A 21,826-nucleotide genomic window follows, 5' to 3' on the forward strand; every position below is an offset into this window, starting at 1 on the left:
CCCATCAGAAGCAGCAAAATCACAGGAGAAGAAAAGAAATAAACGTATCCATTAACTGACCAGAAACAAAAGGGTTGTAAGTGCAAAAACGATATTGATAATGACTCTTGCCACTTTTGGAAATCACTCCTGTGTCAAACAGTGAAATCCTAAGCAGTGTTACTCCAGTCTAAGCCCAGCGATTTATGTGGGCATAGACTGGAGTAACTCTGCTTAGGATTTCACTGAAAATATAGGAAGAACTGATATTGCCAACTGATTATTTGCTCCATTCCTACAAAACTGCCAAAAAGAACCAAGCAGAAGCTTTGATCATGAAAACAAAACAAATCTTAAGAGTGGGATTCTTTTCATAGGGCAGTGCTGTGCATCTAGTTTGCAATGCGAAGATGCTGCACACATCCTTAAAAAGGCTGAAAAATCTTCTATCCTTTGATTCCTTTGTCTGCTATCCTTCTGGTTGCTTTTGCTCAAAATTGGGGTTGCTTCCACAGAGGGGTGATTTGCAGCATAAATTGAACTGTTGGTTCATGTGCATCTGTTTTTATTATTTTAATAGCAGTTAATTCATTGTGTAAATCTCTTGGGAGCTCAGTTTTGGAGGGAAAAGTGGTGTATAAATATTTTAAAGACCCAAAATGAGATGATTTGACTCAATAAAGGAAGCCATGTCCTCCAGTTTGCAAGATCTGAGCATGTCTGTTAATGATAGGATGTTTTGGAGGTATTTCATTCATAGGGTGGCCATAAGTTAGAAGCAATTTGATGGCACCTAACACAGTAATAATAATAAATAAAGCATTATAAAACCTGCCCACAGGACAATGGCCACCTCTCTCCAACGTTCACACACCTCCAGGACACTGGGTTCATTCTCACCTTGATCCATTCATATGATCATATTCCCTCTTCACGTTCACCCGAACTGGCTGATTGATCCATTCCTGTTGGGGAGGTAAAGGGTTGATTTTGTGCGGTTGTCCATAATCGGGGTTCCCTGAGGCCGTCATGTCTGGTTTGGGAAGGTGAGCAGCAGCTCCGTAGGTGGAATCAAACAGGGATTGATCTTCGCTCACCACTGAGAGAGCCTCCTAGATATCAAAGAGAAGGGAGGGAAAAAAGTATTAATTGACTTGTCATAACGAGATAGCACTCCATTTATGTTTGCATTTGTGCTGGCAAACAGATGTCCAAACCAGGCTGCCCCCGAAAACCGGCACTTGCCATAGACTCTCAGATGGACTCTTTCAGCTCTCTTTCCACTTTTTAGGTAAAAACTTCTGGTTTTGGCAACATAGTGTGCTAAAGTTGGGAGCTGAAGATTTATAAAGCTGGAAAAAAATGGTCTCACCTATTTGGGCAGGTTGCCAGATTCAGAATCGTGAAAAGGATGATGCGTAAAAACAGTCCAAAAAAATGCACCAATCCAAAGAAAAAACTGGGAGAACATCTTATGGTGCCATGGAAACATGGACTTATTTCTAAGTTCAGCCAACTTTAAGAGTCACTGTTCTTTATCTTTAAGTAAACTTCTGGCCTTTATCTACTTTCTAACCACACAGAATTTCCATTGCAGATATATCTGCACAACCAGCACAACATCGGGTTAGAGTATTAAAATAGGATTGGGGAGACCTGAGTTGAAATCTCCACCCAGCCATGAAGCTCTCTAGGTAGCCTTGGGCAAGTCACACTCTTTTAGCCTAACTTACTGCATAGGATTTTTGTAAAGATTAAGGGGGAGAACCTGTGGCCTGGTTTGGGAGAACGGTGGCCTTGAAATGCTATGAAGAAAATGCTATGAAGAAAAACCTCGGAGAAAGGGTGGGATAAAAATACAATAGGTAGATCTATGAGATGGGGCATTTGTTTGGATCGATCCACCATAAAAGAAAAGACTCCTACCATGATATAGTTCCTATTTCCATCCTGGAAAATTATAACATGTGGAGTGGCCCATATAATCTATTACATTCAATGTCCAAACTTTGGTGACAATTTTGACTTTCAGAGGGTGACAGTCCCAGATAGCGGTGGTGACTTCCAAAAGTTCAGCAATTCAACAACTAATGTCACCTAACTGTGAATGACATCACCCACTTATGCAAGTCTGAAATCCAGGGGAAATAGATACTGAGAATTGTTTGTGCTATAATTTTGATTTTTTAAAATTGTTTTGCATGTGTTGCTAGATTGGCTTTGGTACTTTTATTATGGCTCTTGTCCTGGGGACCTATAATGAAAGCTAAACACTGTCAACAACTATATCCATTTCCACATGTTCACAAAACTGACCATGTGACTGATCTTCTCTGCAAGAGGGCTGTAGTTTTTTAATTTATTGTCTTTCATAAAAACTGTAAAAGGACCTTTGATTTAAAAAAAACTATAACAACAGCAGCCCTTTAATACAGGGTGAACTTTAAAAATAAATCTATTTGGTTTTAAGTGTTGTATGCCACCTTAGACACTAAACAGTGGAAATGCAACTGAAATTCACAGCCCCAACTTTTTGGCTCAGAAAATCTCATTTATGTTCTTCCCTTCGGCAAATCAAATCTACAAGTATTTATTTTTGTGATATTTTCTGTTTTATCACACTTATAGTGAAATCTTAAGCAGAGTTACTCCAGTCTAAGCCTATTGATTTCAACGGGCTTAGACTGGTATAACTTCTTAGGATTTCACTGTAATCAGCCCATTCAGTTTGTACAATTTTTATCATTGATTTTTGCATCAGTTTCATACATATATATGGCGTGTGACACACATATATATATATGGCGTGTGACACATAAATGATGCAAAAATGGTGTTAAAATGGGAACGTCACCAATGACAATGGGCGAAGCGAAGGCTCACAATGACAACATATGAAAATAAAAGGAACTTTAAAAGGCATATTCATTTGTCCCCAGTAGAAAAGTTTCCAATCAGTCTGAGAGTGTTGGCCCGGTACATGTTAAGGTTGACATACATTAAATGTTGAACTTTCTTGGTAACATACGTGCATATACACATACATGTATATATGTGCACTCACACACATATACACAGAGATACCGAATAAAGAATGGTCAGCACACAATATCCAGGTATCTCCCAAAACTGTCATTTTAAAATGAGTTTCCTCTGCAAACTGTGGTTACATGTAGAACAATGACAGAGTTCCTCAGAGAAATAGTCACTTCCGCCACTAGCTAGTGGGAGTTCTTTCCACTCCATTGCCCGCCCTGATCTTTGTCAAAGCCAGCCAGACTGAGTCTGAGACAGAAGCCTTGTGTTTATATCTTGCGCTGTATGGTCTTTGGGAAAGGGCCAGCCCCAGCTTTCCCCAATTTTAAGCCACATTCCTGGCATATCGCTGTGGGCTCCGTCTGTGCCACAGCTGAGCCCAGACCAGATTTCTGTGACTGTCGACGGAAAACAGCCGCTGCCTTCCTGAGGGAGATGTGCAGCCGAATGCTAAAGAAGGCTGGATTTTATGGCTGCCGCTACTGAAACAAACTGCAGATCGTGGTTAGGAAAAGCACCTTGAGAAAGAGAAAGAGATATAGAAAGAATTGTTTAGAAGAACTATATCTATTCCTGCGGAGAGAAACCAGAGAAAGCTTTTGAAATGGAGACGCAAGGTACCAGAAAGGATGCTGGTTTGGGATCCAAAGCTTCAAAACCTGGCTTTGGGCATTCTACTATCCACCTTCTTACACCCAGCATTCTACTGAGCATCTCCCAGCTGAGCAAATCTACAGAAAGGATAGGTGAGGCCTTTTCGCTGCTTCCATCACCCCATTGTCCTCCAGGACCAGCCCAGGAACCAGCGGGAAACTGGGGAGGACATGAGTGTGGCTGTTGATCTTACCAAAGAGTTTCTGCTGAGTCCTAGAGAGGTGTGATGTCACTTCCAAGTTTTTCCCAGAAGTGACATCATACCATAGAGCCAATTGCCGTTTTAAAACATCCCCTCCCCCCGCAAAAGCTCCGAGTTCCCACTGAGGTACAGGCAACCTTATCCTCCAAAGCTGAGAGCAGATCCAATACTTAGGTGTCAGAAGAACCTGTTTGTCCTTTTGTTATGGATGCTGACAGGGTTTGGGGGAGTGTTAGGACCACCTCTTGTGCTCTGGACCCACGGCTTTTAGAATCTTGCTGCAAAAAGATATTGAATCCATAAGTGAAGATCATCTGCTCCTCCCTGATTGAAGGGACTCCCCCTAAATCTTTGAAGGAAGCAGTTATTAGATCTCTGCTCAAAAAACTTTCATTGGCTAGGGATGAAGTGGCCAGTCATAATCAATATACCTCAAATTCAAAATATCTGCAGAAATTGTTTGACCAGAGACGATAACAAGGCAAGAAAGAAGCAAGTACCACTGACAGCAATTGAACTGCTTTCAGGTTTCTGAAAAGCTATGTTCAAATACTAAAAGCAGTTGCTGCAAATGGCCTACTCGTAATAAATAAACTTTGTGCATATGGTTGCCAACTACAGGTTGAGTAATTCCTGGAGATTTGGGGGTGGAGCATGAGGAGGGTGGGGTTTGGGGAGGGATCTCAGTGGAGTATAATGACATAGAGTCCACCCTCCAAAGCAGCCATTTTTCCCCAGGGGAATTGATCTCTATAGTCTATGGAAATCAGCTGTCATTCTGGAAGATCTCCACACTGGATGTCCCAACTCTATTTGTGGAAATTCAGCTTCGATGCAGACCAGATGTGATTTACAAGGCTTGACCCATCATGGTAACATCAATTCAAAGCACCACAAAGAACATTGCAGATTAAAACTGCATTTTCATCATTACACACGTAAGTTATGCCAATTGATGTGAAATAAGCAAACTTAGAGGATCAACCAGTCCAGCCCAAAGTCCAGCTCTGCTTATAAAAAAGTTCCAAAACAGTCATTGGGGTTACACCGTGAAGGCAGCAAATACTTTAAGGGTGGCCATAAGAAGGAAACACCCCATGGGTAAAGACTAGGGGCTTTTAATTCACTGTCATCTATCAGTAAGCAATCATGTCAGTGGCAGCCGAGTTATTATCTCTAATGCACAGAGATGGGTAAAGAGTTCCCGGAGACATCAAGTGCCTTGTGAACAAGCCATTGTAAGCAATGGAAGGGTGTGGCTGGTACACTCTGTCCATGTAATCAAGGATTATTGTTTCAAGATAACAACTCTGAGTTAACAATTTCCTGATCCACAACACGGAGGGACAAGCCCTCTGTCGGCAAAACCGCTGAACTTTTTAAAACTGTTGCTGAACCACCAGTGTTCCCCAGATTGCAAATTTATTTGGCTGATTTGAAGAAGGTCCAAAGCCTGGCCAATATTGAACACCCACCCAAAGCACAGGATGAAACAGGAAAACTGATGATAAAGCAACCTGTAAATATATACCTCAACCTCAGAATATACATGGTAATGTAAGGTCAACAATGGCAGGCAATATAATGGAATCAAAGTAACTTGAGTAAACCCCGCTAAGTGGCAAAATGAAACAATCAGAGTAGCACAGAAACACTGCAAAAAGACAACCCAATAATTCCACAAAGAATAACTTAAAATGCAGTGATGCCTAACTAAGAGCAGAATTGTGAAACAAGGAGACACTGTGGTCTTAGGGCCAAAAGTTATTTGACATTGGCGGCTGCGGGGGGGGGGGGGGGCGAGAGAATCTGTGATCTGATTCTTCAAAGTATAAATGAAATACAAAAAATATCCTCAAAGGTTACGGATATGGCCTGAGGGTATGGGATGGTTAACTCTCCCCTCCTAAGACATTTACCTAATCAAAAATTACTCTCCCAAGTTGATTTTAGCTCCGGTAGGGAGAAAAGACAGGCAACATCATGGGTACCAAGGCTTAAAGAAACGCAGATGGGGCATTTATGATTGGAGAAACAATATAAGATGGACAGTTAACCTCCCCCTCTTCCCCAGTTGTGTGATCCCAGTCCACCTCTCCCTCCCTTGCGATTGCTTCTTACAATTACACATCAGGGAATCTGATCACAGATCCTCAACATCATGTGCAGTTTGGTCTTTAAATACAATCTTTCCCAAGTGCAGTGGTAGGCTGTTCCAATGGACCACATTGATATGGATATTCACACTGGTGCCTATGAAGCAGCAACTCCATAAAGAATTTGGACTGAAACAGGCAATTAGTTCAACTTCTCTCTTTGTGCATGAATTTGTACGTTAGAAGTCTGGGCTTTTTAAAAAAAGGATGATTAAGGTCCTTATTTTTGGATGGCCTTTCTTTAAGGGTGACTTTTTGTCTGTTGACTCAATAAAAGAAGCCACATCCTCCAGTTTGCAGGATCTGAGCAAGTCTGTTAATGATAGGACGTTCTGGAGATCTTTCATTCATAGGGTCGCCATAGGTTGGAGGTGACTTGACAGCACGTAACACACACACATTCACAAGATGGGTAGCTGCGTTAGTCCGTATGAAGCAGTAGAAAAGAGCAGGAGTCCAGTAGCTCCTATAAGACTAACAAAATTTGTGTTCGGTAGCACCTTTAAGACTAACAAAATTTGAAGAAGTGAGCTGGGACTCATGAAAGTTCATTCCCTACCACAAATTTTGAAAGTCTTATAGGTGCTACTGGACTCTTGCTCTTTTCTACTGTATCTTCACAGTCCCTGTTTTAGTGGCCTTACTGTTTTCTGATCCAGGGTGTTTCATCCTCCTCTTCTTTGGCTTGGTTGCAAAATCCAGCTGAGTCAGACCTCGTAATAATCCACCAATGTGCATGTCATTTGTCTGCAATGAGAAGGCTTTCCTTCCCTACCTTCCATCTCTCACTGTGGCTCAGTAATACACTGTGCTGAATTCCTGGGCTCTACACCGCAGTCAATTTTCCAATCCTGTCCTCATTTACAAGGAACGCTGCTAAAAGATCAAACGTTCATCATCCTACTACAAAGGATGACTAAATATATATACTTTTAAAAATGGGAATGCTTTGTTGATCATATAAAGTATAACAAAATAGTATTTGTTTTTCTGAAGGCTTGTTTCTTGATCAAGGCCTTGCCCATCGTCTCCTCTCTGTCTGGTACATCTTCACCTGCTAAATCTCAAGTGTTGTTGTGTATTGCTGTTTAGAGGCTTCCAATGGGCAGAAGAAGAATAGGAGTCTTGGGGTTTTCTCTATGATCACTGACCTTTCTAGCCATCATGCCCCTGGTTACTTCAGCTGATGCAACCATTTTAAAATGCTTTGCATGCTTTAACTAAGCAATGCCATTTTATTTGCATCATATTCCCCTCTAGCAGATAGTTTCAGGTGGGTAGCCGTGTTGGTCTGCAGTAGAACAGCAAGATTTGGGTCCAGGAACACCTTAAAGATAGGGTTGCCAGGTTCAGGTTAGGAAAGTCCTGGAAATTTGGGGGAGGGGGTAGAGGCTAGAGAAGGCGGGTTTTGGAGAGGGGAGGGACCTCAATGAAATATAATGCCATAGAATCCACTCTCCAAAGCAGCCATTTTCTTCAAGGGAGCTTGTCTCTGTTGCTTGGAGATCAGTTGTAATTCTGGGAGATATCCAGCCAACACCTGGAGGTTGGCAACCATACTTAATGAAGAAGAAACAACCAGGTGCAAGGTGGAAGAGTTTATTAAAGATTTTTTTGCACCTGGTTGTTTCATCTTCCGCCTACTGGTGTGGCCATTCTTTTTCCAACCCTAGAGATGGGCACGAACTGAAAAAAACCTGAACCATGTCGTTCGTCAAATTTCACGAACCATGAACTTTCGCGAACCAGTTCATTTGGTTCATGAAAACGTCACATCCAGGTCAGAAAACCATCACTTCTGGGCCAGCAGAAGGTCACTTCCGGGCCAGCAGTTCACTTCTGGTTCAGCAGGAGGTCTGCAGGAAGTCCATCCCCTGTTGCCTAGGAAACTGATTTATTGGCACTAGGCTGTCTGCAGTGACGAACCAAAAAACGAATCAAACGAACCAGCCTAAAAGTTTGTGGCAGTTCGTCAGAAATGGGATCTGACAAACCGTGGTTCACGAACCGCGAACCAGCCTGGTTCGTGCTTAATTTTGGTTCGTATTTCGGTTTGTGCCCATCTCTATTAAAGGCCCGTGAAGTTTCCCCAAATATAAGCTGACAAAGGGCGCTTTCACTCTGAAAGTTTACACCCTGGAAATCCTGTTGGTTTTTAAGGTGCTACAGGACTCAAATCTTGACTCTCTGGCATAGAAGCAGTAGCAGGAATGGGCAGGAATGTTGTCCTCACATCCATTTCCCTTTCCTGGAGAAAAATGGGTTTATCTTTTTCCAGATTAAAGGAGAAACCTCTGGAAGCATCATGTGTTATGCTTGGAATGAGCATGCTGCCATGTGGACATTCCCCTTTAAAGCAGGAAGATTGCCTGTTTTCCATGTGGTCTCATTTTACTGGACTTGATCCTGCACCTTTATTAGCCACCTGCAGACTCGACATAAAGCTTTGCCCATCATCTTCGCTCTGTCTGGTACATCTTCACCTGCTAAATCACTGTGCATCAGGTTTGAGCTAAAAGCATAGGAAGACAGCCACGTTGTTTTTTCCTTAAGAAAAAACAGCTGGCAAGTCTACTTCTTTTTGTATACAATCTGGTTTTCATTGGCCTCTTCATGTATCCAAACGAGGCCAAGAGAACTCATAATCCATCAATCAAGGGTAGCCAGTCGACCCACTAGGGGTTAATGCAAACGTTTGCGGCAACTTTCTGCCAAGTCAGAACATGAATGGCCTCCTAACTCAGTACCCTCAGTTCTGACCGACAGCAGCTCTCTGGGGACTTGGGCCAAAAGAAGTCTTCCTTTCCCAACACCTGGAATCTTCACTTTCTTAACTGGAGGTGCCAAGGGTTGAACATGGGACCCTCTACAAGCAAATCATGTGCTCTCCCAGAGAGCCAAAGTTTCTTGGTTTTCTGCCTGCCTCAGCATACAAAACAGCTGAACTGTCAAACATCTGGCAATCTAGCACACATGGTGGGCTGAATTCAGCATGGCAGGCCTGATCCTGGACCATACCATCCTTGCTGCAATCGAACCATCTCACTCCTGAAATCAATTCCACTCTTGTAACAGTGCCATTTCCCCCCTCTTATAGCTTTCAGAACCCCTCTTTGTAGGTCTCTCCTCTTCCAGATGCTAAGTGCATCACTATGGGAAAAGGAGGAAGGCTGAATGCAGCAGGGTTCAAACAGCGTCAACGAAATATCGGGGCTTCTGGGTTCTGTTTGTGGTTGGGAGCTGAGCCACGCCAGCCAGCAAGGCTGCAGCTGATTTGGCAGTGCGGCTAAACTTGTCATGCTAATCCCAACAAGAACCATCTGGACTGAGCAGCTTGATCTGAGCTGGCAAATAAGTTCAAGATTGGAGTCTTGCCTCCTCTACCAAAAATGGCCCATGTTCTGCTGAACGCTTGCTTATGTCTGGTATGTACATAACAATTTATTGAGCAGCTCCGTTGCCCGTAGACCGTGCCTGGGGAAACATATTTTCTCTAGAAGCTTGTATGTACTGATTCGGTTCCGCCTCCACCCCCCTGCTCTCCACAGTTGTTTCCTTTATTTTCTTGGGAAATAATTAGGCATCTCTATTTGTCAGCATTGACCCAGGGCTAGAAATACACAGTTGCATATCGTAGACGCAGTTGTAAATATTGTTTTAGCAGGTTTTATGGTCTTTTCAGCTGGAGATGTTTGGAGCCAGGGAGAAGATGGTTTTGAGAACTGACCACATTGCAAACCAAACCTTTCCCCTGATGAATAAATATATGAAGCATGTTGTATCACAAAAAAAAAGCGCCCAGCAATATGCTCTATTTTGGCTTGTGTTCAGCTAAAATTGAAATGATTTCTTTTGCTGCAAAGAACTGGAAATGATTATCATTCCTAGAGATGCTTCAGTTATAGTTCTGAGCTATCTGGAAGAAATAGGATCAAGGGATAAAACTGAATTTATTCCAGTACATCTGATGAAGTGAGCTCTGCCTCACAGGAGCTTATTCTGGAATATATTTTGTTAGTCTTTTAAGGTGCCACTGAATAATTGTTTTATTTCTTTTTCACTTGAGAGCCAGTGTGTAGCGGTTAGAGTATTGAACTAGGACTGGGGGAGAGGCCCAAAATGCATCTTCAAGTCATTGAATATTGTGTTTTCAAAACATGAGAGCAAACATTCACAGTTAGATTGATTTGTCCACACAGGATAATTCAGCCATGAGGTATAACTGCAATACAGCAATAGCACCATATCCAAGGATGTGTTGATGTAGCCCAGGATTTAAATCCTCTCTTTGGGAGGAAGGGTGAGCTTGAGTTACCCTCTCAGCCTAACTACCTCTCAATGTGGTTGTAAAGATAAAATGGGAATGGATAAATTTTTTTCTTTGTTATTTATATTATTTATATAGAATGATAATGCATGAGATAAAACTTTCACTGCTGAGACATTAATAGGCTTGTTGCTATTGGTAGCATCCATCCATCTATCAAATATTTATATCCTGCCTTTTCTCCATTATTATTTTCCCCTTCTCCATTTTATCCTCACCACAACCCTGTGAGTAGACTAGACTGAAAGATAGGGACTGGCCCAAGGTTAGCCAATGGAGCTTCATATCGGAGCTGACAGTTGAACTTAAGTTCAAAAGACATAAAACCTTATTCAACAACTTATGTTTGTCTTGGATAATACTACGATGCCTATACTTAATTTATTGTAATAATTGCAGGCAGAATAGTTTGCAAATAGAAGGGTATTTCATTGGTCCAATAATGAATTCATTATTCAAACAATTCTTATAGAAATATTTACATAAGAATTTCATGATGTTTATATATGAATTTCATGCAGACAAATGTTTTCAAGCATTTACACTGTAGTGCTTTTCATTTGAATGATCAGCGTTAAGCTTTTGTGTTCCAGGTAGGTATCTATGTTGGTCTGCAGTAGAACAGCGGGATTTGAGTCCAGCGGCACCTTAGAGACCAACAAAATTTTCAGGGTGTAAGCTTTCAAGAGTCAAAGCTCCTTTCTTCAGATACAGAAGAAGGGAGCTTTGACTCACAAAAGCTTATACCTTGAAAAGCTTGTTGGTTTCTAGGGTGCCACACTGCCACTGGACTCAAATCAAGCTTTTGTGTTGTCAGTTTTAAAAAATCAGAAGACTGGCTTGTAGCAGAGATTAATAACCTCCAATTAAACCTCTGATTAAATGTGAATGTAAAGATTCCTACATTAGGTTGTTGTGGGTTTTCCGGGCTGTATTGCCGTGGTCTTGGCATTGTAGTTCCTGACGTTTCGCCAGCAGCTGTGGCTGGCATCTTCAGAGGTGTAGCACCAAAAGACAGAGATCTCTCAGCATGATCTCTGTCTTTTGGTGCTACACCTCTGAAGATGCCAGCCACAGCTGCTGGCGAAACGTCAGGAACTACAATGCCAAGACCACGGCAATACAGCCCGGAAAACCCACAACAACCATCGTTCTCCGGCCGTGAAAGCCTTCGACAATATTCCTACATTAGGCCCGTGAATGAGTGTCTGGATTCAGTAACGGAATGGGTGAACTCAACTGGGTATGACACAGAACCTGCTGCAGGATCTTTTTTAAAAATCTAGTTCTTTAAAGGGTCACACAGCACCAGGCCAAAGTGCTGTTTCGGGATGCTCAGATGATGGCTGTATAAGGGTAGGTTTTATGCCAAATGCACCCATTCCAGGAGACTCAGGGCATGGTAGCGAAGAGATTAACAGTGCAGTCCAGAGCGGAGTTCGACTCTTCTAAACCCTGTCACTTTGCTTAGGCTATCATTGTGAGCCACAGAACAAGAAATGCTTAACTGGAATCTCACATATGTCATGATGTGGCTTTACAAATCGTTATGTATCAAATTATTTTATATAATTAAAGTGCAAAAGTGCAAAGTTGTGCAACACAATATACAAAATTTTGACTTGAATAAAGAGGTCCGTCGCAAAGAGCAATCACAAATTCATATATATACACAATCAAGGGTGGAGAGTGCCCAATCAGGGGAAAAGCAGTCCATGTGTCCAGAAATGGAATTAATAAGACAAAACTAGCCGACGGGCATCAGCTGTTGTTCACAATTCCCGTTTCGGTTCTTCTTCTTCCAGGGCTAGTGCTCATGGGTCTGCAATGCCATCTCTCCTCACTCCCCACAACAATTTCAAGCGCAAGTTAATCATTCTTAGAAGGCTTAACGAGCACCCACAACCAAAGCCCACATGTACCCTCACAGCACATAAGAAGACCATGCGGGATAGACCATCTAATCCATCTGTTTCTTTCACACAGTGGCTAGTCAAATGCCCCTGGAAGGCTTACAGGAAGGGTTGCCTGTTGACCACTGGCAACCAATGGGAGAAGTTGGGGGGCAGGTACAACAGAATCAGTGATGTGTCAATATCACTGCATCACTTCCAGTAGAAACTTGGACGTGACATCACCTCAGCGGAGCACTGCTCTAGGATTGACCCAAAGCTACCAGAGAGTTTCAGATGAATCCTAGAGTGCTGAGAGTTTTGAATAAATCCCACAGCGTTGCCCCAATGTGGGGACATCACTTCTGGGTTTGTGCCAGTAGTGTTGTGGTTTGGCATAAAGCTGGTGTCCTGCCCCCCGAGCTGGGCTCCAGAAGGGCCCAGGGTGGGAGATCTCCCACTATAGCAGGAGATCTGGCCACCCTGCCAACAAGCCACCCCCCCCCCAGTGTGGCATATTGGCACTAGTACTCAGATGTCAACTGGCTCTGAACATAGAGGTTCCCTTTAGCCATCTTGGCTAGTAGTCATTGACTAACCTATCCTTTATCCTGTCTAATTCCTCTTTAAAACCATCAGTGGCACTGAATTTTCCACCATTTTATTATTTGCTGAGTGAAGAACTTCCTTTTCCGCCATCCTGAATCTACTGCCCATCAACTTCAATGGGTGTCCCAAGTTCTAATATGGACATCAGAGAAAATGCTACTACAGGAGTAGAGACATGATTGGGGGGCATGGAGGAAGGAAGTATGTGGTAAGCAGACTACAGCCATATATTTTGCAGTGGTAGGATGATTATACTAAAACACACATAGGCAACCACAAATGTAAATAGTCAATATGTTATTTGGTTTGTGGTGGTGGAGAGTGCCCTCAAGTCATAACTGACTTATGGTGATCCCCTAGTGGGGTTTCCATGGCAAGAGACTAACAGAGCTGGTTTGCTATTGCCTGCCTCTGCAACCCTGGTCTTCCTTGGAGGTCTCCCATCCAAATACTAACCAAGGCCAACCCTGCTTAGCTTCTGAGGTCTGATGAGATCAGGCTCACCCGGGCTATCCAGGTCAGGGCATTACTTGGCTTATGAAGTCAGTAAAATTTATATTTCATATATTTCATATTGATGTTGTTAAAAAGAAAAAAGTGCTTATTAATCACCAGTTGCCTTTACACACATTGGCTGGAACACTGGAAGTGGGGAGCAAGTTTTCTTTTTACTCAGCAAGGGAGTAAAATTCTATCTATATGGATTTTTTGCTTTCTAATGAACAGGGCTAGGGGCTTCCTTTTTTTTTTTTTAAAGGAAAGCTGAAAACTTCAGGAAATGGCATCAGGAGGCAGAGCACACTCTCGTTGGCTATGATCCAATGCACACAGACCTCCATGGTGCCATGTGCCCCCCCTTGCACTTTCACCGACATAGGTCAAAGTGAAACCTGGGCTAGAAGCAAGATTCTCACCTGCTTCTGAACTTAACCTGAAGCTTTGATTACAGTGCAATCCTAAACAGAGTTACACCCATCTATGTCCATTGAAGTCAACAATCTTAGAATGGTGTAACACCGCTTAGGATTGCGCTGTTAATTTTCATCCCACCCCCATTCCTTTTTCTTGAAACTTCTATATTATTCCTGGCACAGGAAAGGTCAAGTTACTATGGTTCTGTTAAGCCAGCTCAAAACAAGGGCCGATCTGTCTGCTGCCCCTGCTGCTCTGTTTCCCTATTAAGAAAGGATAAATAAATATAGGAAACTCTGAAAGGACAACTTTTCTGGCAGGGTGTTATCTGCTTTTCTGAAACATGCTACATCAGAAATACATGCAAAACCACGATGTAAATTTGATGTCCTTTTGACGAAACTAAGCCAGAGGTGTTTTTGTTCAAACTTCCTAACTTCAGAAAGTCCTTGCCGCGCTGATGTGTCTATCGAAGAGGCTCTGTTCATCTGCCAAAGAAACCTGCGTCTTGCAATAGGAAGAATATGCAGCATGTTCTGGATAGCATACTGTTCATGTAGGCACCAGCCAGGCCCGTGGGGCCTCCCCAGCTTTCCCTGTGAACCAAGGGCCAAATAGACATTTATTTGTGCATGTCTCCAGGGAAAGAAGGGGTGATTTGGTGCAGGTAAGGGGAGCTAAACCCTGCTACCTCCCTGCTCCTTCCTTTTGCCTTACCTTGCTATGCTTTCTTGTTTGAAGCAATTATCTTGCAGCCTGTCCCACTTCCCATATCAAATCCAGGCTGGGAGAAAAATGTTGCAGGCATTACAGCACAGCAAGGGAAAAGGGGAGGGAGCAGAGTTTGGGTCTCCTCCTCACCTGTTGTCTAAAATGTTGATGAGGTTTTTTTTTTAAATCCTGCCTTAAAAAGTATTCAAGGCGCCTTACCATGAACCAACATTTTAAAAACCTACAGTACAAAAAATGAAATACAGAAAAACTAAGCAACCGACAGCAGAAGTTAAAAGCCATGATCAACTGTAAGTGGAAATAAATTTGGAAAGGAAAAACACACACAGAGAAAACACAGTAAAAAGCCACCATTTAGCAATTTTTATGAAAACTAAGTCAACGTGTCAGGGAGTCAAGCTCACCTCACCTATCACCAAATGCCCTCTGGATTCATTTCTTGAAGGATAAAAGTGAAGAACCGAAACTGACTAGGGCACCAAGTTCCAAAGTATGAGAGCCACCACTGAAAAGACCCAGTTCTTGCTTTCATTTGCTTTATAAATGAAAAGGTAGAAAGAGGGATAAATACACACGTGTGTTGCTAGCACCTTCATTTTGGCCTTGAGAATATATTCACTGCTTATCTGTAGCTGCCTTGGATGTACAGTGCATCAAATCTCAGGCTAAGATTTGAGAGACCAAGGTTAAAATTCACACCGAACTATCATGCTCACCAGTGAGCCCTAAACCAGCTGTCCTATCTCAACTAAACCGACCTTGTGGAAATGCTGCTCCAGCAATGGATTTTTGCTGCAAAGTTAAATGAGAGGAAGAAACCATGTAAGCTGCCTTGAGCTTCATGGAGGAAGGGTGGGAGAAAAAAAAACGTAACGGAAAGCAGTACCCCATAGCAATCACATTTAGATTGAGCAGATATACCAATGTGACAGTGATATATTAATATCTTCTGCTTCTCACTGGCCTCGAAAGCTCCTTGCCGGGGGTCACCATAAGTTGGGGTTGTGACTTGATGGCACACACATACATATAACAATGATTTAGAGGAGTTAGCCATGTTAGTCTGTAGCAGCAAAATCGAAAAGAGTCCAGTAGCACCTTTAAGACTAACCAACTTTACTGTAGCATAAGCTTTTGAGAATCACAGTTCTCTTCATCAGATGTGCATCTGACGAAGAGAGCTGTGGTTCTCGAAAGCTTATGCTACAGTAAAGTTGGTTAGTCTTAAAGGTGCTACTGGACTCTTTTCGATATAACAATGATTGGGGTTGTGGAGTGGTGTAGCCTGATCTCATCAGATCTTGGAAACTAAAGCAGGGTTGGTACCTGGATGGGGGACTACCGAGGAGGACTCTGCAAATGAAGGCAATGGCAAGTCACCTCTACTTCTCTCATCCCTTGCAAACTCCCTCGCTGGGTCCCAATAAATCAGTTGTGTACCTATGTAATAATGGTAATGTTTCAGGGACAACTGTCTGCCTTTATTCCCCTTCTCATTATAGAACCCCAGAAGACAGTTTGAAAGCTGATGAATTATGCGACTTGTTCCGAGAAGCCAAGGGACCTTCAGATGCTTTTGTAGACTGGAATGATCACCCAACGCCCACCACCAAAGTCCATTCATTTTTGGATTTTTCTGCCTACTGCATGATTCTGTTCTTCCAGCGACATTCACCAGCATTGTGTGATTACATCCTGTTTTTGTTACCCCAACAGCATTCCCAGAACAATTAGTGGAAACTCGCTAGGAAACATTCACAAGGTGCTGATAGAGTGTCTGATAAAGACCAAAACATTCACTTCCAGTATGAGATGACTTAGGAATTGGGGGGGGGGGGGGGAGGACCAACAATGGATTGCATAAGGAAGGGGGGGGGTCAAAGAAATCCCAACCAGCAAAGAAAATGCGACACGATTTTTTCCCCTTTGTATTTGGTTGGATTGCATGGTACTTCAAGCTCAAACTCTAGAATGCACTGAACTGTCTCTGCAAACCTACTTATCCCTTCCATCAAAACTGCTAAGCAAAAAACAACTTCAGCAAAGGATCTCCCACCCATTAGGTAGCTGGTTAGAATCTATCTACACATTACACAGTCCTTGTGTTTCTTGGGGAAGAACAGGGGGGCTTGGTATCAAATGTGCAATTGCCTCCTTGACACACACGCCTCTTTTCTGCTTGCACCTTTTGGGTCCTCAGACTGCCTTATGGAGCTCGCATCAGTTATGTGGCTACACATCAATTTCACAACAGAGCCAACAGCAGCTTCATGGGGTGGCATGAGCATGTGTGGGGGGCAGGGCGGGGAGGCTACTAAAACCTCTTTCTTTGCTGCTCTAGTTTTCGTTATGTGGGGAAGAGCTATGACTCAGCGGTACAGCCTCTTCTTGCATGCAGTAGGTCCCGGGTTCAATCTCCAAAAGGATCAGGTAGTAGGGAATGGTGAAAGATCGCAGCCTGAAAACCTGGAGAATTACTCTTAGGGCCCAACTACAAGTGACTCCTGACACAGGTTGGACACTTGTCAGCTTCCCTCAAGTTTTGATGGGAAATGGAGGCAGCTTGGCAGAATGTTGGACAAGTGACAGTTGAAAAGTCCATTGGACAGCAGTCGGAGAGCCAAGCTGCAAGACCAGGCCGCCTACATTTCCCATCAGAACTTGAGGGAAGCTGACAAGTGTCCAACCTGTGTCAGGCGTAACTTGTAGCTTGGCTCTCAGTCACAGTAGAGAATACTGATCTCGACAGACCAGTCATCTGATTCAATATAAGGGTTCTTCAGGTGTTCATGTACATTGGGCACAATGGGCTTGACCAGTCATCGTAGTGCTGAGATGCTGGATGCCAAGTCAAAGAGGCTGTGGAGGTCCCTGTGCCCTCCTCATGGCTGGTGTCTCCTCCTCACAAGGACGGGAGTCCAGGTGTGAGTGGTCACTGCTGCTCTCTCACCTATGCCTTACAAGGAAGAGCAGGGGGAAATCTGGACCAACTACAGGGCATCAGCCCAGTGGAGAATATCCCAGACAGTCAAAGGGCCAAAGCATGCCTGAAAATTGTATTAACAACAATGTGCTTATATACCACTCTTCTAGACAGATTAGTGCCCCTCTCAGAGCTGTGAACAAAGTCAGCGTTATTATTCTCCTCACAATACAGCTGGGGCTCTGAGGAGTGACTTACTCAAGGCCACCTGCTGAGCTCATGGCAGTAGAGGAAGTCGAACTAGCAGAGTGCTGATTCACAACCCAACCACTTCACCACTATATTACAGTAGAATCTACCAATTTAGTCTGAAGTGGATAGTGCACATTCTACCACTTCATCTCTGCTATATTCCTCTGCTCATCTCTGGCAAGATTTTGGAAAAACAAAAAGCAACACAGGCATACATAAAGCAGCCTTATACAGAATCGACTATTGGCCCATCAAGGTCTGTGTTGTCTACTCTCCCAGGTTTCAAGAAGAGGTCTTCTACATCACCTACTGCTTGATCCTTTTATAACTAGAAATGGTGGGATCTGGGGACCAAATCTGGGATCTTCAACATCCAAAGCAGATATACTACCACTAAGGGTCGAGCTACAAGTGACGAATGACACTTGCCTGGCAACTGAACAGACTCACGTGTATTCCTCCCTGTTCACTTGCCCTCCACTTGCGCTCCACTGGATCACTACAAGCGCAAGTGGAGGGCAAGTGAACAGGGAGGAATACACGTGAGTCTGTTCAGTTGCCAGGCAAGTGTCATTCGTCACTTGTAGCTCGACCGTAAGCCACAGTCCATCCCCTCAACAAATGCACAGACCAATTCTCCAGCAGGCAGCACATAACTGGTCACTGCACAATCACTATGCCACATCAAAATTCACAGGAGCATTATTCTGTGTGAACGAGCCAATCCAGTTGCAGATTGTTTCTGCACAACACCCAAAGATGTATGGATGCAGCCAAGACATTTGTTGCAAACGAATGCAATGTATTCCATGTAAGGGCTGCCCTTCACAGCAACTTGGTTGCTTCAACAGGTGGCCACTCTCCTGCCAGGAAAGCACACTCTGCCCACATCTACACTGCTTTCCTGTTGACCTCTGGTCAAAATTCAGCAGGTTGGTGTTTGATCTGTGACACCCATTAATAACTTGGTTCCAACCTGCCTGGAAGGACCTATGTCACTTCACAAGCTATGGCTCATGGTTATTTAGATTAGATTTCCAAAGGAGTATAAAGATCTGTTTTAAAAGGAGGACTTTAAAAGCCCTTATCTAATTAGTGTACACAGTAGGCGCAATTAGCAGGGCAATCTTAAGCAGCACAAACTTCAGGGGAATCGTTTCAGGTACTTCCATCATCTGAAGCTATATGGCTGACAACCCAAGAAACGGCCTCCTTGGTTGTAGCACCAAAATTATGGAATTCCCTCACCAGGGAGCTTCATTTACCCCCCTCAATCAGAGCCAAGCTACAAGTGACGAATGACACTTGCCTGGCAAGTGAACAGACTCACTCCTCCGTGTTCACTTGCCCTCCACTTGATCAAGTGGAGCGCAAGTGGAGGGCAAGTGAACAGGGAGGAATACACGTGAGTCTGTTCACTTGCCAGGCAAGTGTCATTCGTCACTTGTAGCTTGGCTCTCAGTCTTTTGCCAGGTGAAGACTTTTCTGTTTCCTTTACATTCTTTTTTCTCGTTTGTTTTTAAATGCTGGTTTTATAGATACAGACACACTTTTTAAAGTTGGTTTTAAAGTCTTTTAAATTGTTGTTCGCTGCCTTAAGGCCCCAATTGGGCAGAAAAGCAGGTTACAAATGTTTTCAAGGAAATAAATAAGCAGAGCTATAACCTTCCAAGTCATTAACTTCAATGGACTTAGAAGGGTGTTATCTCTGTCTAGAATTGTACTGCAAGTTGATTCCATGGTACTTCCAACTCTCTGAATAATTTTTTTAAAAACCCTAATGACTGCTCCTAGCCATGTTCAAGGATGGTTCTAGACAGTGCCAGTACTGCCCATTAGGATTTTCCAGAAATGTTGCCTTATGTCCTATCTGTTGCTTTAAGTATGTGCTTCTATGTATTTCCGGTTGCTTTAAGTCTGACCCTATTAGGTAGTTCTATGTTGTCTAATGTCAGTCCTAGAATTGCTTATGCTCTGCTTTAGCATTTCTTCAACTCTGTATTGGATTTTCACCAATGTTATCTCTTTATAAACTTGTATTTATTTACCCTATGGCATTGTTTACGGAAATGTCCTTGATACTGATTGTACTAATCTCACACTATGTAATCTGCTTTGAGTCTCAGTAAGAAAGGTGGACTATAAATGATATAAATAAAATAAAATAAAATAAAAGCCACCTTCACAAGCATACCCTTCCCCTAAACTGTTGTACAGCTTTGCTCCTAACTGGTCCCCTTTCTTTGGCAGCCAAGCCCTAGAAGTGCTGCACCCATTGGGCTGGCTTGCATCTGTGTTTTCTTGATGCATCCTACCCAGATTCCATACTGACCAAATTGCTTCGGCACCCGCCTACTTGGGGGGGGGGCACAGCAGAAGGATAGTTTTTTTTTCTTTTTTGGTAAATGAGCCTTCTTGTGGCATTCCAACAAAAACATCTCGACGGCATTACATCAAGCTTTTTTCTTTGTCAGTCACATTTGCACCATGGGGATAGAAAAGCCCGCTTTTCACCACCCAAACTTCTCTGGGGTGGCTTGACTGACTTCATCTCTCTGTAAAAAAAGATCTAGTCTTTGAAAGAGAGAGGGGAGGGGCCGATGGGGCTCAGTGGGTTACAGCCGTGGGCTCCTGGCACACAGCAAGAATCGGGCTCCGGCCCAAAGTTAACACAGCAATGTGGCACTCAGTCCCAAACAGGGTGGTGTGCTGGAGAAAGCAACAAACAGACTTCCTTTCTAGCAACCACCCTGAGATCGTGCAATAGGATACAAAATAATCTTTAATGTCTTTGTGATCTATAAAAGCAGCAGCAGTACTGGGGGAGGCAGAGCCATAGCTTGGGTAGGTGCAGTATTGCCTAGAGAGCAATGATACCAGAGGGGTATCCATGTTAGTCTATGGGATCAAAATAAAACGGGCGTCCAACAGCACCTTTAAAGAGTTCCCTGGGAAACAGTACAGCATTATAGGTACAAGTCACATGGGTCAGGAAAAGAGGAGGAAGAAAAGCCCTAGTTGTTTAAGACAGACTTTTAATCCGCCACCAACTTCACTAGGAAACCACAAGCAACTCCTGCCACTACTTCACAGTGTTGTTATGAGGATAAAAAAGTGGAGGGAGAACTATACATGCTGTCCTGCCCCTCTTGGATGAAGAATGAGATAAATATTGATAGAGAGAATGCCCAACCCTGAGTTCCATTATCACACTTCTAAGTGCAATGAACACAGACAGAAATACTCGCAATTCATGTTGCAAGAAGTACAAAATTCAAGTCAAGTAGCATCTTAAAGACCAACAACATTTACTAGTGTATAAACTTTCATGAAACAAAGTGAGCTTATACCCCGGTAAATTTTGTTTTGTCTTTAAGGTACCACTCAACTCAGATTTTGTTCTGCTACTAGAGGCTCTATGCTGGTTTCCAGTCTGAGAAGCCAAACCCTGTTCCAAACCTCAAAGTAAGGTTCCCAGGAATGATGTCGGTGCATTGCTGGGAATATGAGTTTTGCCCAAATGCTAGAACGTCTTCGGCAATGCACTGATGTTACTTCCAGGCTCATGGGGAGTGCTGTTAGCATAATGGGGCACTGCGTATCACTCCTCTATTTTCCTGCCATTTTCCTCCTGCCATTGCTGGCAGAAAGGGCCTGCTGGTGGCAGGGGATCCTCCATCAACAGCAGGAACCTGGCCACCCTACCTCAAAGCAGTCTCTCATTGGAGGTAGCCAAGCCAAGCCAACAGGTGTAGACCTCGGCATCTCCTCCTTAGGAACCACATGTCCCCCTTTTGGTCCCACAATGCAACAGAATTTTTTCGGGTACACTATCAACTTAAGCAGCCACCCTATACTCCTGGTACTGGCTAAAGGACAATAGAGGACTCCTTAATAGATATTCTTCTATTTCCAAAAAGTCTTAGGTTTGTCCAAAGAATGTCACCTGTTAAAAATATTGGAATCAAAATGGACAAACATTAAGACTGAAGCTCTGCGATGCACTTAGCTCAAGGATTAGACGTATGCGTGCTTTCTTAATCTGACCATTTTCAGTAATAGGATTACTTGATTTCCCCTTCCTATATTTAGTCAATGGGACTAAGCGTGATATGTGTACAAATCTGTAATGTGTCTGAAAGTTTACTGTGT

At 43.2% G+C, this 21,826-nt stretch overlaps 1 protein-coding gene across 1 annotated transcript in view; it reads right to left on the reverse strand.

Moving 5' to 3' along the window:
• The window catches only part of FLI1 (Fli-1 proto-oncogene, ETS transcription factor), a 103,562-nt gene that overhangs the window by 56,639 nt on the left and 25,097 nt on the right, over nucleotides 1-21,826 (reverse strand). The window contains exon 2 of the mRNA XM_054998549.1: nucleotides 880-1,091. Within this exon, the coding sequence (XP_054854524.1) occupies nucleotides 880-1,091 (212 nt within the window). The remainder of the gene's footprint in view (nucleotides 1-879; nucleotides 1,092-21,826) is intronic.

The sequence above is a fragment of the Eublepharis macularius genome, chromosome 14, assembly GCF_028583425.1.
Source record: "Eublepharis macularius isolate TG4126 chromosome 14, MPM_Emac_v1.0, whole genome shotgun sequence".
NCBI classification, from domain to species: domain Eukaryota; kingdom Metazoa; phylum Chordata; class Lepidosauria; order Squamata; family Eublepharidae; genus Eublepharis; species Eublepharis macularius.